The sequence below is a fragment of the Miniopterus natalensis genome, chromosome 19 (assembly GCF_054644295.1).
Source record: "Miniopterus natalensis isolate mMinNat1 chromosome 19, mMinNat1.hap1, whole genome shotgun sequence".
Lineage (NCBI taxonomy): Eukaryota > Metazoa > Chordata > Mammalia > Chiroptera > Miniopteridae > Miniopterus > Miniopterus natalensis.
In genome coordinates this window covers 32,505,989-32,518,090 of record NC_142099.1, presented here as the reverse complement: position 1 = coordinate 32,518,090, position 12,102 = coordinate 32,505,989, and the positions used below count along the sequence as shown (strand labels likewise).

The 12,102-nt window shown below is 36.1% G+C and overlaps 2 protein-coding genes across 3 annotated transcripts in view; both read left to right on the top strand.

Moving 5' to 3' along the window:
- Positions 1–12,102, top strand: part of ZC3H11A (zinc finger CCCH-type containing 11A) — a 36,485-nt gene that overhangs the window by 1,630 nt on the left and 22,753 nt on the right. The window contains exons 2-3 of one of the 2 annotated variants that reach the window (XM_016214890.2): positions 5,697–5,756; positions 10,883–11,081. In XM_016214890.2, coding sequence (XP_016070376.2) covers positions 11,028–11,081 — 54 coding nt within the window. In that variant the 5' untranslated portion in view covers positions 5,697–5,756; positions 10,883–11,027. Of the gene's footprint in view, positions 1–5,641; positions 5,757–10,882; positions 11,082–12,102 lie in introns of those variants that run through there. The other variant, XM_087827737.1, reaches the window with a different exon arrangement.
- Positions 4,355–5,480, top strand: LOC148090945 (uncharacterized). The gene has a single exon (XM_087827738.1). It carries the CDS (start codon positions 4,826–4,828, stop codon positions 4,922–4,924), a length of 99 nt encoding a protein of 32 aa, XP_087683864.1. The 5' UTR covers positions 4,355–4,825; the 3' UTR covers positions 4,925–5,480.

Sequence of the window (12,102 nt, the reverse complement as noted above, 5' to 3'; positions counted from 1 at the left end):
TTGGAAGGGATCTTAAAGCCCTCTGAAAAAGAGTTTGGGAATGTGCTCCATTGCTGTCACTTTTCCTCCAAAAATAACCTGGCTTGGAAGTCATTGGTCCACAGGGAATTTGATTCCCCGTAGAAATTGGAGAATAGGTAATGCAAGTAGAGAGGAACAGCTGTATTTCCGCTTGAGTAATAAACCCACTAACAGATTCTGGTACGAATTTTGGAGGCATAAAGAGAATGAGTGTATGTACCCTAAGTGTACCAGTTTCCTCACTCTCTCCTGGCAGAAGGTGCAGAACTTTTAGTGGTGCTGGGATTCTGGGAAGTGTTCCTATTCATTCTAATACAGATAAAGAAGATGTGGTAGAGAGAAAGATGGTGGCGGAAGGAATGGATAAAGAGGCAAAATTGCCTTCTAAAAAGAAAAGAAAGAAGGGCTTGCGAATTAAGGGGAAAAGACGACGAAAGAAACTGATCCTTGTGAAAAAGTTTAGTAAGGATTTGGGATCTGGGAGGCCTGTTGCGGATGCTCCTGCTCTGTTAGCTTCCAGTACTCCTGAGCAGGATGAAGAATGTCTTTTTGAGAGCAATATAGAAAAACAGATCTACCTACCTAGTACTAGAGCCAAGACCTCCATTGTGTGGCACTTCTTTCATGTTGACCCCCAGTACACCTGGCGGGCTATTTGTAACCTCTGTGAAAAAAGTGTTAGCAGGGGTAAACCAGGCAGCCATCTTGGGACATCTACTCTTCAACGACATCTTCAGGCAAGACATTCACCTCACTGGACAAGGGCCAACAAATTTGGAGTCACTAGTGGGGAGGAGGATTTTACTTTGGATGTACCTTTATCTCCCTCTTCTGCTGGAAGCAATGGAAGCTTTGAATATATTCCTACTGATCCATTAGATGATAGTAGAATGGGTAAGAAACGAGATAAATCCATATCTGATGCCCTGAGGGCGGAAAGGGGGAGATTTCTCATCAAAAGTAACATTGTCAAGCATGCCTTAATTCCTGGAACAAGAGCCAAGACATCTGCAGTTTGGAATTTTTTTTATACTGATCCTCAGCACATCTCAAGAGCTGTGTGTAATATATGTAAAAGAAGTGTGAGCCGGGGTAGGCCAGGTTCTCACTTAGGAACTTCAACACTTCAACGACACCTGCAGGCCACACATCCCATCCATTGGGCTGTTGCCAACAAAGACAGTGGTGCAGTTGGAAATGGATTAGATGAAGCTGAGACTGAGAGAAATCTCTTGAGTGATACTTTGCATGGAGAGAAGTCTACAGGCAGCCAAGATTTAACAGCTGAGGACCTTAGTGACTCTGATTCAGATGAGCCTCCTGTGTTAGAAGTCGAAAATAGGGTATCTGAGGGTCCTATTCCTGTTGCAGAGCAAGATACTCTGATGCATGCCCAGGAGAGAGAAACAACATATTGTGAAAATTCAGTCTCCAGTCAAATAAGTCAGGCGATTATTCAAATGATTGTGGAGGATATGCATCCTTACAACTACTTCTCCACCCCAGCCTTTCAGAGGTTCATGCAGATTGTGGCCCCTGACTATAGGTTGCCATCTGAGACTTACTTCTTCACTAAGGCTGTACCTCAGTTATATGATTGGGTCAGAGAAAAAATTTTCTTAACTTTGGAGAATGTTCAAAGCCAAAAGATCCACCTGACTGTGGACATATGGACCCATGATCCATCCACTGACTATTTTATTGTGACTGTACACTGGGTCTCCTTGGACACTGCACCTTCTTCCAATACTGACTGGGTCCCCAATTTTAGAAAATGGGCAGTGCTTTGTGTAACAGGTTTGGCCAAAGACTGTTTAGTAACCAACATTTTACAAGAGTTAAATGACCAGATTGGTCTGTGGCTCTCTCCTAATTTCCTCATTCCTAGCTTCATTGTTTCTGACAATTCCTCTAATGTGGTACATGCAATCAAAGATGGAGGTTTTACCCACGTGCCGTGCTTCCTGCATTGTTTAAATATAGTCATTCAGGATTTTTTCTGTGAGCACAAAAGCATTGAGAATATGTTAGTGGCTGCTAGGAAAACCTGTCATCATTTTAGTCATTCAGTCAAGGCCCGTCAGATACTGCAGGAGTTCCAAAATGATCGCCAGCTTCCGTGGAAGAATTTGAAGCAGGATGAAACTGGCCATTGGATTTCTACCTTTTATATGTTAAAATGGCTCTTGGAGCATTGCTACTCAGTTCACCATAGTCTTGGTAGAGCCAGTGGAGTTGTACTCACCTCCCTTCAGTGGACTCTAATGACTTATGTCTGCGATATTCTTAAACCGTTTGAGGAGGCCACCCAGAAAGTGAGTGTGAAGACCACAGGATTGAATCAGGTGCTACCCCTAATCCACCATCTACTCCTTTCCCTGCAGAAACTCAGAGAAGATTTTCAAGTCAGAGGTATTACGCAGGCCCTCAATCTGGTGGACAGTTTATCTCTGAAACTTGAAACTGACACCCTACTAAGTGCCATGCTCAAATCTAAGCCCTGTATCTTGGCTGCTTTGTTAGATCCTTGCTTTAAAAATAGTTTGGAAGACTTTTTCCCTCAAGGTGCTGATTTAGAAACATATAAGCAGATCCTTGCAGAAGAAGTTTGTAATTATATGGAATCTTCACCAGAGGTCTGCCATATTACAGCTTCAGAAGCTTCTGGTCCCTCAGCTATTGTACAAACGGATTCATTTACTTCATCTACAAGAGAAGGCACTGTTGTATCAGGGTCTTTTGATAGCTCAGCTGCAGGTGTTGGCGTGGGAGGCAAAAGCTTCATGTTTCCTTCTGCTGTAGCAGTAGTGGATGAATACTTCAGAGAGAAGTGTTCAGAGATCTCAGGAGGTGATGACCCTTTGATTTACTGGCAGAGGAAGATTAGTATATGGCCGGCTTTGACCCAAGTTGCCATTCAGTATCTAAGCTGCCCCATGTGTAGTTGGCAATCTGAATGTATCTTTACTGCAAATAGCCACTTTCATCCAAAGCAGATCATGAGCCTGGACTTTGACAATATAGAACAGCTGATGTTTCTGAAAATGAACTTGAAAAATGTTAAATATGATTATTCTACATTGGTTCTGAGCTGGGATCCTGAGAATGAAGTTGTTCAAAGCAATGAAAAAGAAATATCTTAATTTTCTTTTCTCCATTTAAAATGGGCAACTTCTTGCTCTGTTACTGTATTCTAATTGCTATAGTTGTTACATATTGTTAACTAATTATTCTTTATACATGAATCTGGGGAAACCTGAAAACACAAAAAGGACTGAAAATTCCTCAGAGGTAACATTGACAAAGTGAAGATTAACTTCAGTGATTTCACAGTACTAACTCAATGTAGCTGTCAGATGAAATTTTGTTTCTATCAGTTGACATATTTTTTAATTAAAAAAATATAGTGCAGCATTGAAAGGCCTTAGGCTATTTCTGACTGGTAAACTGAACTGGTAATTGGTTTTAAATAAAAATTTCTCCCAACCTGGGAAGTTTGATTACTCTGAAACCAATGATATGGAGAGAAAATATACTAAGCTGGTGTTCCTCCCTCCATCCCCATTTTTCTATTTCTTCTAAAACCCTGAATCATACTTACAGCTTCGCAAAAACAAAACTCAAAATTGTTTTATATTTGGAAATTTCTAATTGCCTCCTCATACTGGTCAGTTTTATAATTTTAGCTTACTTTGTTCCCTTTATAGGATTGGATCTATATAAAAGGGAAACAGAAAACAATTAGGAAAAATTCTTTTAATCCTTGAATTACCTTTTTTAATCTTTATAAAATAGTGTTAAAAACAAAGATTGCATAGGTACTTTGGCCTAATTATGGGTAAATGACATAGTAAAAGTTTATGAAATTTAAAAAGATTGGGAATTAAAATGAAAGTCCCATCCATGAGCATACTTTGACAAACCTAGTATCCATTTTCCAAAGAATGTTTTTCTGATATTAAATGATCTTAAATGCTTTTAAAAATATACTGAATTATTCATAAAACTGTATTAACTATGAAATTGTTTTGACCTCAATTCTTAACTAAAAATAAACAATCAATATTTTCATGTGTTAGGAATCATTTCCTCACTGGTAAAATGAGAGAATTGATCTCAGTGATTTTTAAGGTGCTTTTCCACTCTAAAAGTATGTTTCTGTGATTGAGTGGGAGGCCAGAAAATGACGACTTTTTAATAAAAGTCTATTAAAATTTTCAGACTGAATAACTAATGTGAGATCCCAATTTTTCCTTTTTTTCATTTTAGATTTGGGGATATTCCCTGCCCAAAAATTTCCTGGAAAATTGACTAGTATTAAGTGTGAGTAAAAGGTGTCCACTTTTTTTTAAGTTTTGATTTTAGTTTTGTCTTGGATAGTATTTGGCAAGATTTAGCCTAGAAATAATGTAGTATCTATTACATGAGAATCAAAATTGCTTTGTTACTGGGCTGGTTTCAAAATTTAGAATTCATTTCTATGTATCAAGGTTTTTGGGGGTTTTTTGGTGGTTTTTTTTTTTTTTTACCATTTTTATTTTTTTTAAATTCTTAAATGGTAAATGTACCATTGTGGAATGAAATTTCAACTTCAAAAGTTTACCCTTTTACTAACTGGAGTAAATGGATAATTACAACATCTTTAGTTGTAGCCATCAGTAGTAAAGAATTTGAAATTAGGCTGCATAAGCAAGCCTTTGCAGGGCCAATATTGAATTTCATGCCAGTTGACACTGGTGTTGGTATAAAAGAAAAAAATCTTCCCTTATAGAAGCTTTTTGTATTTTGACAGTGCCAGTTCAGTATGGCTATAATGCTGCTCTGCCTTCTACAGCTTGCTGCACCACTCTGTAGTTACTCTATAACTATACGTTTCTATCTTTTTTGGTTAAACACTCCCTGAAGGTAAAAAAAGATGATATACATGCATCCATATTATACACATTGATATATGTGTAAAGATTTCCCCTCATCTTTATTTTGCGGGCTGGGCAAAATTTTGTGTAATATACTTCATGATACTTTGGTATAAGAGTAAGTTCACTACTTTTATAATGAACCCAAATCTAAATGCTTTTGTAGTGTATTTTAAAAGGGAAAACTTACCCAAATGTTTTATTTCTACACATTTGTGTGTATGTGTGTGTGTGTATGTGTGTATAAGCCAGTTAGTATATATGTATATTATGTACATAAAACACTTTATATTTTTACATACAAGTATGCTTTTACTATACAGATAATAAAGATGGGGGAAGGTTTCTGTTTTTTTCTTAATAGGTGAAGAAATCTTGAAGACCAGAAATTGGATCTTATTGAATTTTGGTGTTCTTTTAATTTTTTCTTTCTTTTTTTCTTTTTAAATTATATTGTTCGGCTATGGAAGATGGATTTTTAAAAAAATAATCCTTTCAATTTCAAGTTCATCTTTAAATGAACTTTTTTTGTTTGTTTTTTGTTTTTGTTTTTGTTTTGAGGAGATAACTAGCCCTAGCTGTCTCCAGTCTGACAAAGGTTGTTCGAATGGACTTAATCTCCCAATAGTTGGGAGATGTTTTAAAAACACATCCTGTGTTTGAATTGTGGCTGAGAGGTTTCCTTGGCAATGTGAGGAGGAAAATTTTTTCTGCCTCATTATTATTAATTCATGGATTGAGTGTTGGTTCGACCTACAGGCGTGATAGATTGGAACTCAGTGAAGACACAGATGTTCCTGTTGAGAGCAACCAGCTAATGTAAGTGTGGTAATGGTTTTTTTCTCATTAAAGGGATAAACATTTTTGTAATTTAAGGCATGATTTTCCTGGATCAGTAAGAAATTAGCCATTGTCAAAATATTTTTTTTTCTTATAATTGTTTATAAGCTTTTGGTTTGGGAATAGAGACACCTCCTCCCCTTTTTTTGATAATGGATGCACATTAAAAAAAATAAAAACAGTGTAGCCAAGGTGAAAACCCCCTGTAATTCCATCTCCTCAGAGACAAGCACCTGTTAATAGTTTATCACAGCATAGTTCCATGTCTGTACACGTAACTCTGCCTCATCTTTTTTTAATGACTACGCAGTGTGCCTTTATATGGATGTGCAATAATTTAACATATCCCTCCTTGATAGACCTTGGGTTTTTTACCTTAAAAACAGTCCCACATTCAATAATAGCCCTATACACACGTCTATGTGAACTGTTCCTTGGAACCAGTTCTCCAATGTGAACTTGTAGAATTGTTTCAATTCACTGTAAAGAGGTTGTACCAATTTACTGAATAATTAATGAGGTCTTTTTTTTTTAAAGATTTTTTTATTGATTTTTTTTTTAAGGAGAGAGAGGAAGGGGAAGAGAGAGAAACACCAATGTGAGAGCAAAACACCAATAGGCTGCCTCCTGCACAGCCCCCTACCAGGGATCGAGAGTACACCCTGAACATACGCCCTGACCGGAAATCAACTGGCAACCTTTCTGTGCCCGGGACAACAGCCAACAAACTGAGCCACACTGGCCAGGGCGATTAATGGGGTCTTTTGATTTGTAAAAGTTCTTGACATGTCCCTTTTAGTAAATATACTAAAAGACCTACATTTTGGTCATGTTTGGCCATGTTGCTGATAGATATTTTGCTATATTAATGTTTTTCATTTTATGTAGTCAAATCTACCAATTTATTGCTAAGGTTTTTAACTGGTATACTAGGAAAAGTTTTTTCATCCTGAGCTTATAAAAACACTGCATTTTCCCCCCACAGCTTAGATAGTTATATTTTTTATATTAAAAATGTAATTTAGGGATTGTAGTTATTCTAGATGATTTTGCAGTGTGTCAGGTTCCAGTAATAAATTCTCATTGAGATATTGACTTGAGTTGCAGTCAATGTATACATTTTGGGGAAAAGTAAAACTTAAGTCATTATCTCCATTATTCTGGTCTGCTATGCATTAGTACATAGTTTCATAATTTTATATTTTTCCTTATTGTATGTTACCTTCTGGAACAGTGTTGTATGATAGTGAACTGAGTGTTCATTTTTCTTTGCCTCGAGTGAGCCTACCGTGAGCTTACTACCTCTACTGTCTTACTTCATTGCATGTGCTGATGGTTTCTGATAGTCAAGTGCATTTATGCTAAGGCTGTTCCTTGTAATTTACAAAGAGTTTTTATCAGGTATAGATGCTGCATTTTAACTTTTTCTTTTAAAGCCATTTTGACTTTTTAAAAAATACCATTTTAAGTCCCTTTTTTACCATTTTTTCCTTTTTGAAATCTTAATATACCACAGTTCTTTTTACCCACTTCCCTTTACTCTGTTAATGTAAAGACTTTCCTAATGTTAAGCCTTAGTCCTAGATCATGTGATATAACTGTTAGAATGCTGCAGTTCGCGTTGCTTGGATTAGGCTTTGTCAGCTGTTTCATAAATTGTGTATCCACAGCAGTTACTTTAAAGCTTTGTGGTTTTGTTCTTTTTCTTTCGTTGAGTTCTGTTTTCTAAATCCTTTTTCTCAGGTTAAAATACTTTTAAGTAATTTGTTCAAGAATAAACGGAGTACATAGATTGTATACTATTTGAGGCATTTCATGTCTAAAATCTTATTTCAAGTCCTGAGATCTTGAAATGTAGTTTGAAAGGCTAAATCTCTTTAAATTCTAGATACTTAGCATTTTGTCTTTCGGCATTTAAAGATTCAGGTGAGAAGTCAAACATTAAGCCAGATTTTCGTTCCCTTGCCACCACTCTGCTTTTTTCCTAGGAGTGTGTATGATTCTGTGGTTACCATTAGAATTCAAAATTTCACCACATCTATGGTATGGAGGTGTCTTTTAAAGAAAATTTCTGCATGGCATTTGATGAACCCCATTTTAAAAAGTTTCAAGTTCATTAAATTTAGGGGAATTTTTTGTATTGTTATTTTATTACCTCTACCCATTCCAGTTCTTTTAGAATTTCTGTTGTATAGAAATGGAATCTTCTGTAATTATTTCCATGTTATATACCTTTTGTCTCGTATTGACATCTATTTGCGTTCTGGGAGATGTCCTGACAGTAGCATTTTGTAATTCACCAGTGTTTATTTTCCTAGATTTGAAAAGCAATACTCTTCTATATTGGAAGAGATTTGAAAATCTGTTTTTGGAAGAAGATGCTAGAAATTTGAGTTTCCTTATTTTTTAAGCTGTCTCTTGTTTCCACTTTTTTTTCATAGTGATATGTTCATTTGTATTAAACTATATCCTTTAAAATTTGCTGAGAGCATGAGGATTTTAAAAGAATTTCTCTTTTTTCCTGCATTAATTCAGCAGTGGCACGATGGGAGAGGACCAATTCGTTGTCTTGGCTTCCTGCTTTCAAACAGCTATTTTCTGTTTGAAAAGTAATCATGTTTTTCTTGGCATCCTGGATACTTTTTTTTTTCTTTTAAAACTTATGAAATACATCAGTATGCGTCTTGGTTTTGAGTTTTTATTTGGGGTAATAGTGATTACTGTCAATTTTTAACCTCTAGATTTTTTTTTTTGCCATTTTCTTGAAGAGCATTTATATTCCCCCATCCCGAAAGTTACAGAAGCTTAATTTGTAAACAGATATATGAAGTAACTGTTGAAACATTAATTAAGGGGGTGCCATATACTAAATATTCAATATCTCCATGCCCTGCCTACCTCTGAGGGAATTTTGTAAAGCCTAAATTGGAAAATTTACTTTGTTGCTATTTCATGAATACTATTTTGTTGTTTGGTTAGTATTTGGGGGAGTGGTTCCTGAAACTAGCAACATTTCATATATCTTCTTTGGGATATTGATTTCAGGGATGAAATTGACCTCTTAAGCCTTTTCTTTCCTTTCTCTTGTACAACTTTTTCACTCTCATCTAATTCTTTTCATTTTTATATATGTGTCATTGTAATTATTTGAATACCCCTTAGATCCCACTTGAAGCAGTTTTAAAAAATTACCTTTTGGTTTACCCAAGAATGCAGAATGCATTGCCTGGGGTTTGGGGCCAGGGGAATCCTGCTAACGTATCAGTGAGGTGCTGTTGAAGTTCCTTGTCTCTTTCTGTAGTGGATCAGTGATTGTCAGGCCAGTTAGGGCAGACTTAATTTTTTTTATTATGTGTATGTTGCATTATGTTAGAAGATTTAATGTTACTAGCATAAAACAAAGTAAAAATTTGTAAAACAAAGAAAATTTAATGTTACTAGCATAAACAAAGAAAATTTAATGTTACTAGCATAAAACAAAGTAAATAGCTACCTATAATCCTACCACTCTGGCAATAACTACTGTTTTGGTGTTAAATTCTTCCAGATTTCTTCCTGTTGTTTTACATCCTTACCAGCATTTGCTGGTGCCAGTGTTTTGGATTTTAGCTATTGTAAAAGGAATTTGGGGTTCCCTAATGACATAAGATATTGAGTATCTCTCCATATGCTTATTTTCCATCTGTATATCTTCCTTGGTGAGGTATCTGTTTAGATCTTTTGCCCATTTTTTAATTGGTTTGTTTTCTTGTTGAGTTCTAAGTGTTCTTTGTATATTTTGGAGGCAATCTTTTATCAGTCGTGTATTTTTGCAAAGATTTTTCTCCCAGTCTGTTACTTGTCTTTCATTCTCTTAACAGTGCTTTCACAGAGTGGAAATTTCTGGTTTTTATGAATTCAACTTATCAGTGTTTTTGTTCATAAATTGTGCATTTGGTGTTGTATCTAAAAAGTGACCTGGATTTTCTCCTATGTTATCTAGGAGTTTTATAGCTTTTGCATTTTATATTTAGGTCTGTGATCCATTTTCATTTTTGTGACAAGTGTAAGGCCTGTGTCTAGATGTATTTTTTCATGTAGCTGTCCAGTTATCCCAGCATCATTTTTTTTTTTAAATCTTCACATGAAGGTTTGTTTGTTTTTTCCATTGATTCTAGAGAGAGAGTAAAGGAGAGGCGGGGAGAAAGAGAGAGGAACACCAATGGGTTGCCTCCCATAAGCGCCTGACTGGGACTTGAACCCACAACCTGGGTATGTGCCCTGACTGGGAATCGAATCCTCAACCCTTCAGTATATACAGGACTGTGCTCCAACCACTGAGCCATACTGGCCAGGGTGTCCCTGTGTCATTTATTGAAAACACTATCCTTTCTCCATTGAAATTGCCTTTGTAGTAAAAAATTAGCATATAACTACAGTCTGTCCTCTGCATACAGGGATTCCCAACCTTGGAGTTGATGTTTGAACAACGTGGGTTTGAACTGTGTGGATCAATTGGAAATATCCACATATGAGAGGACCTGCGCAGTTCAAAGCTGTGTTGTTCAAGGGTCAACTGCATTTTATGGGAAGAACCTCAAGGACTTTTTTTGCCCCTTGTTTCTAATTGGCGTGCAACTCTTTGTCTTTCTTAAGCCAGCTCTACAGTTATTCTAGACAGTTTTTCTAAACCTATGTATAACCGTGTATTTCTGAAATAAAAATGTGAAAATATTGAAACTTTTGTTAGAGAAGAAATGTTAGTATGTCAGAAATGTAGATTTAGCAAGTATCTTGTGTAAAGTAATCTAAGTCTCATTAATAATCTAAAAGTAGATAATTTGCTGAGTTAGCAATGCTTGCTTAATTTTATGCTGAAGCAGTGTAACAAGTACCACAGAGACTACAAAAGAAAGAAGGGCATGGCTATCCTTAACAAAAGATTGACATTTTAGATGAGAATGTACATCATGACATAAGAATAAAATATGATTCAGAGTGTTTACAAGGGTCTGTGTAGGCAAATACTATTGAAATTTGGTTTTAATAATTTCATTAGATGATTTGGAGGAGGAAATTGGAAGAATGTACCTGAAATACTTTAATTCATTGTTTCCTCATTTTAGGATTGCATTTTAAAGGCGATTTCTGTGATTGAGTTGTCTTTTGGAAGAATAAATCCATTTCAAGAGGACTTGAAGCTGGTCCTCACCTTGAGGAAGCAGTGGCTTGTTTTCAAGAAGCCACATCTGATCTCAGGATCTACCCAGCATGCCTAATCAAGGAGAAGACTGCTATTTCTTTTTCTACTCTACATGTACCAAAGTAAGAATTGCAGTCCCTAAAATCAGTTCTTTCTCTTGTTTCCCTAATAAAATTGAGTAAGATATTTTCAGTATACTAAGTTGTTTTCATGTTCTGTTTTACTGACTCTTTATTATCTGCTGTCAGTTTTTTAGTAAAGGATAGCATTCCTAGGTGGATTTATTCTTTGTCATGTTGTTTCCCTCTTCGTTTTACATTCATGTTCTATAAAAGTGAAACGGTCTCTTACCTGTAATTAATGTGTTCAGGGTGCCTTTGGAATTAGGAGCACTTTGGCCTGTGGCTTATCAACTTTGATTTTATTTGCTTTGTATTAAATGAGTGGGTGGGTTGTATTGTACTTCTAGAAACTGCCATGGGTTGAATTTGGCTTCAGATTTCCTGCTGAAGACTAAAGTCATCTTTCAAGTATGCTTTTGTAGCTTTTTGCTTTTCTTTATCAAAACTTCCCTGTTTTCTGCTTGATTGTACTACAGCTCCATTTAGATTAATGTTTTCTGTTGTTCCTTTATAACTAATTCTATAAATGTACATGTTGTTACAAAAACTTTTCTTAAATCATCTTGGTGCTGTGTTTAAAATTAAGTTTTCAGCAAAGCCCTGATCTTACATAGCAGTTTGCTCAATTGTAGTATTTTGATAATACCGTTGTATGAAGTATAGAGTGAAGCATAAAACTATACGTAAGTCCTTATCTATTAACTTCTTTCTGACCTTTCATCAAAAACTAATCACAGTAGTTGGGATAAATGAAACAGTTTGAAGATGAACTGTATAATGTATTTTTAAAGAGTATCTAATACTCCCACTTGTCCTTTTTTTTTTTTATATGTCTCGGTTTCAGAGAGAGGAAGGGAGCGGGGAGAGAGAGAGAAACATCAATGGTGAGAGTCATTGATGGCTGCCTCCTGCACGCCCCCTACTGGGAACCGAGCCTGCAACCTGGGCATGTGCCCTGACTGGGAATCAAACCGCGATCTCCTGGATCCTAGGTCGATGCTCAACCACTGAGCCACACCCA

Coding starts and splice junctions, on each gene's coding strand:
- LOC148090945 (XM_087827738.1), top strand. CDS start 4,826: ATGGCTATAATGCTGCTCTGCCTTCTACAGCTTGCTGCACCACTCTGT.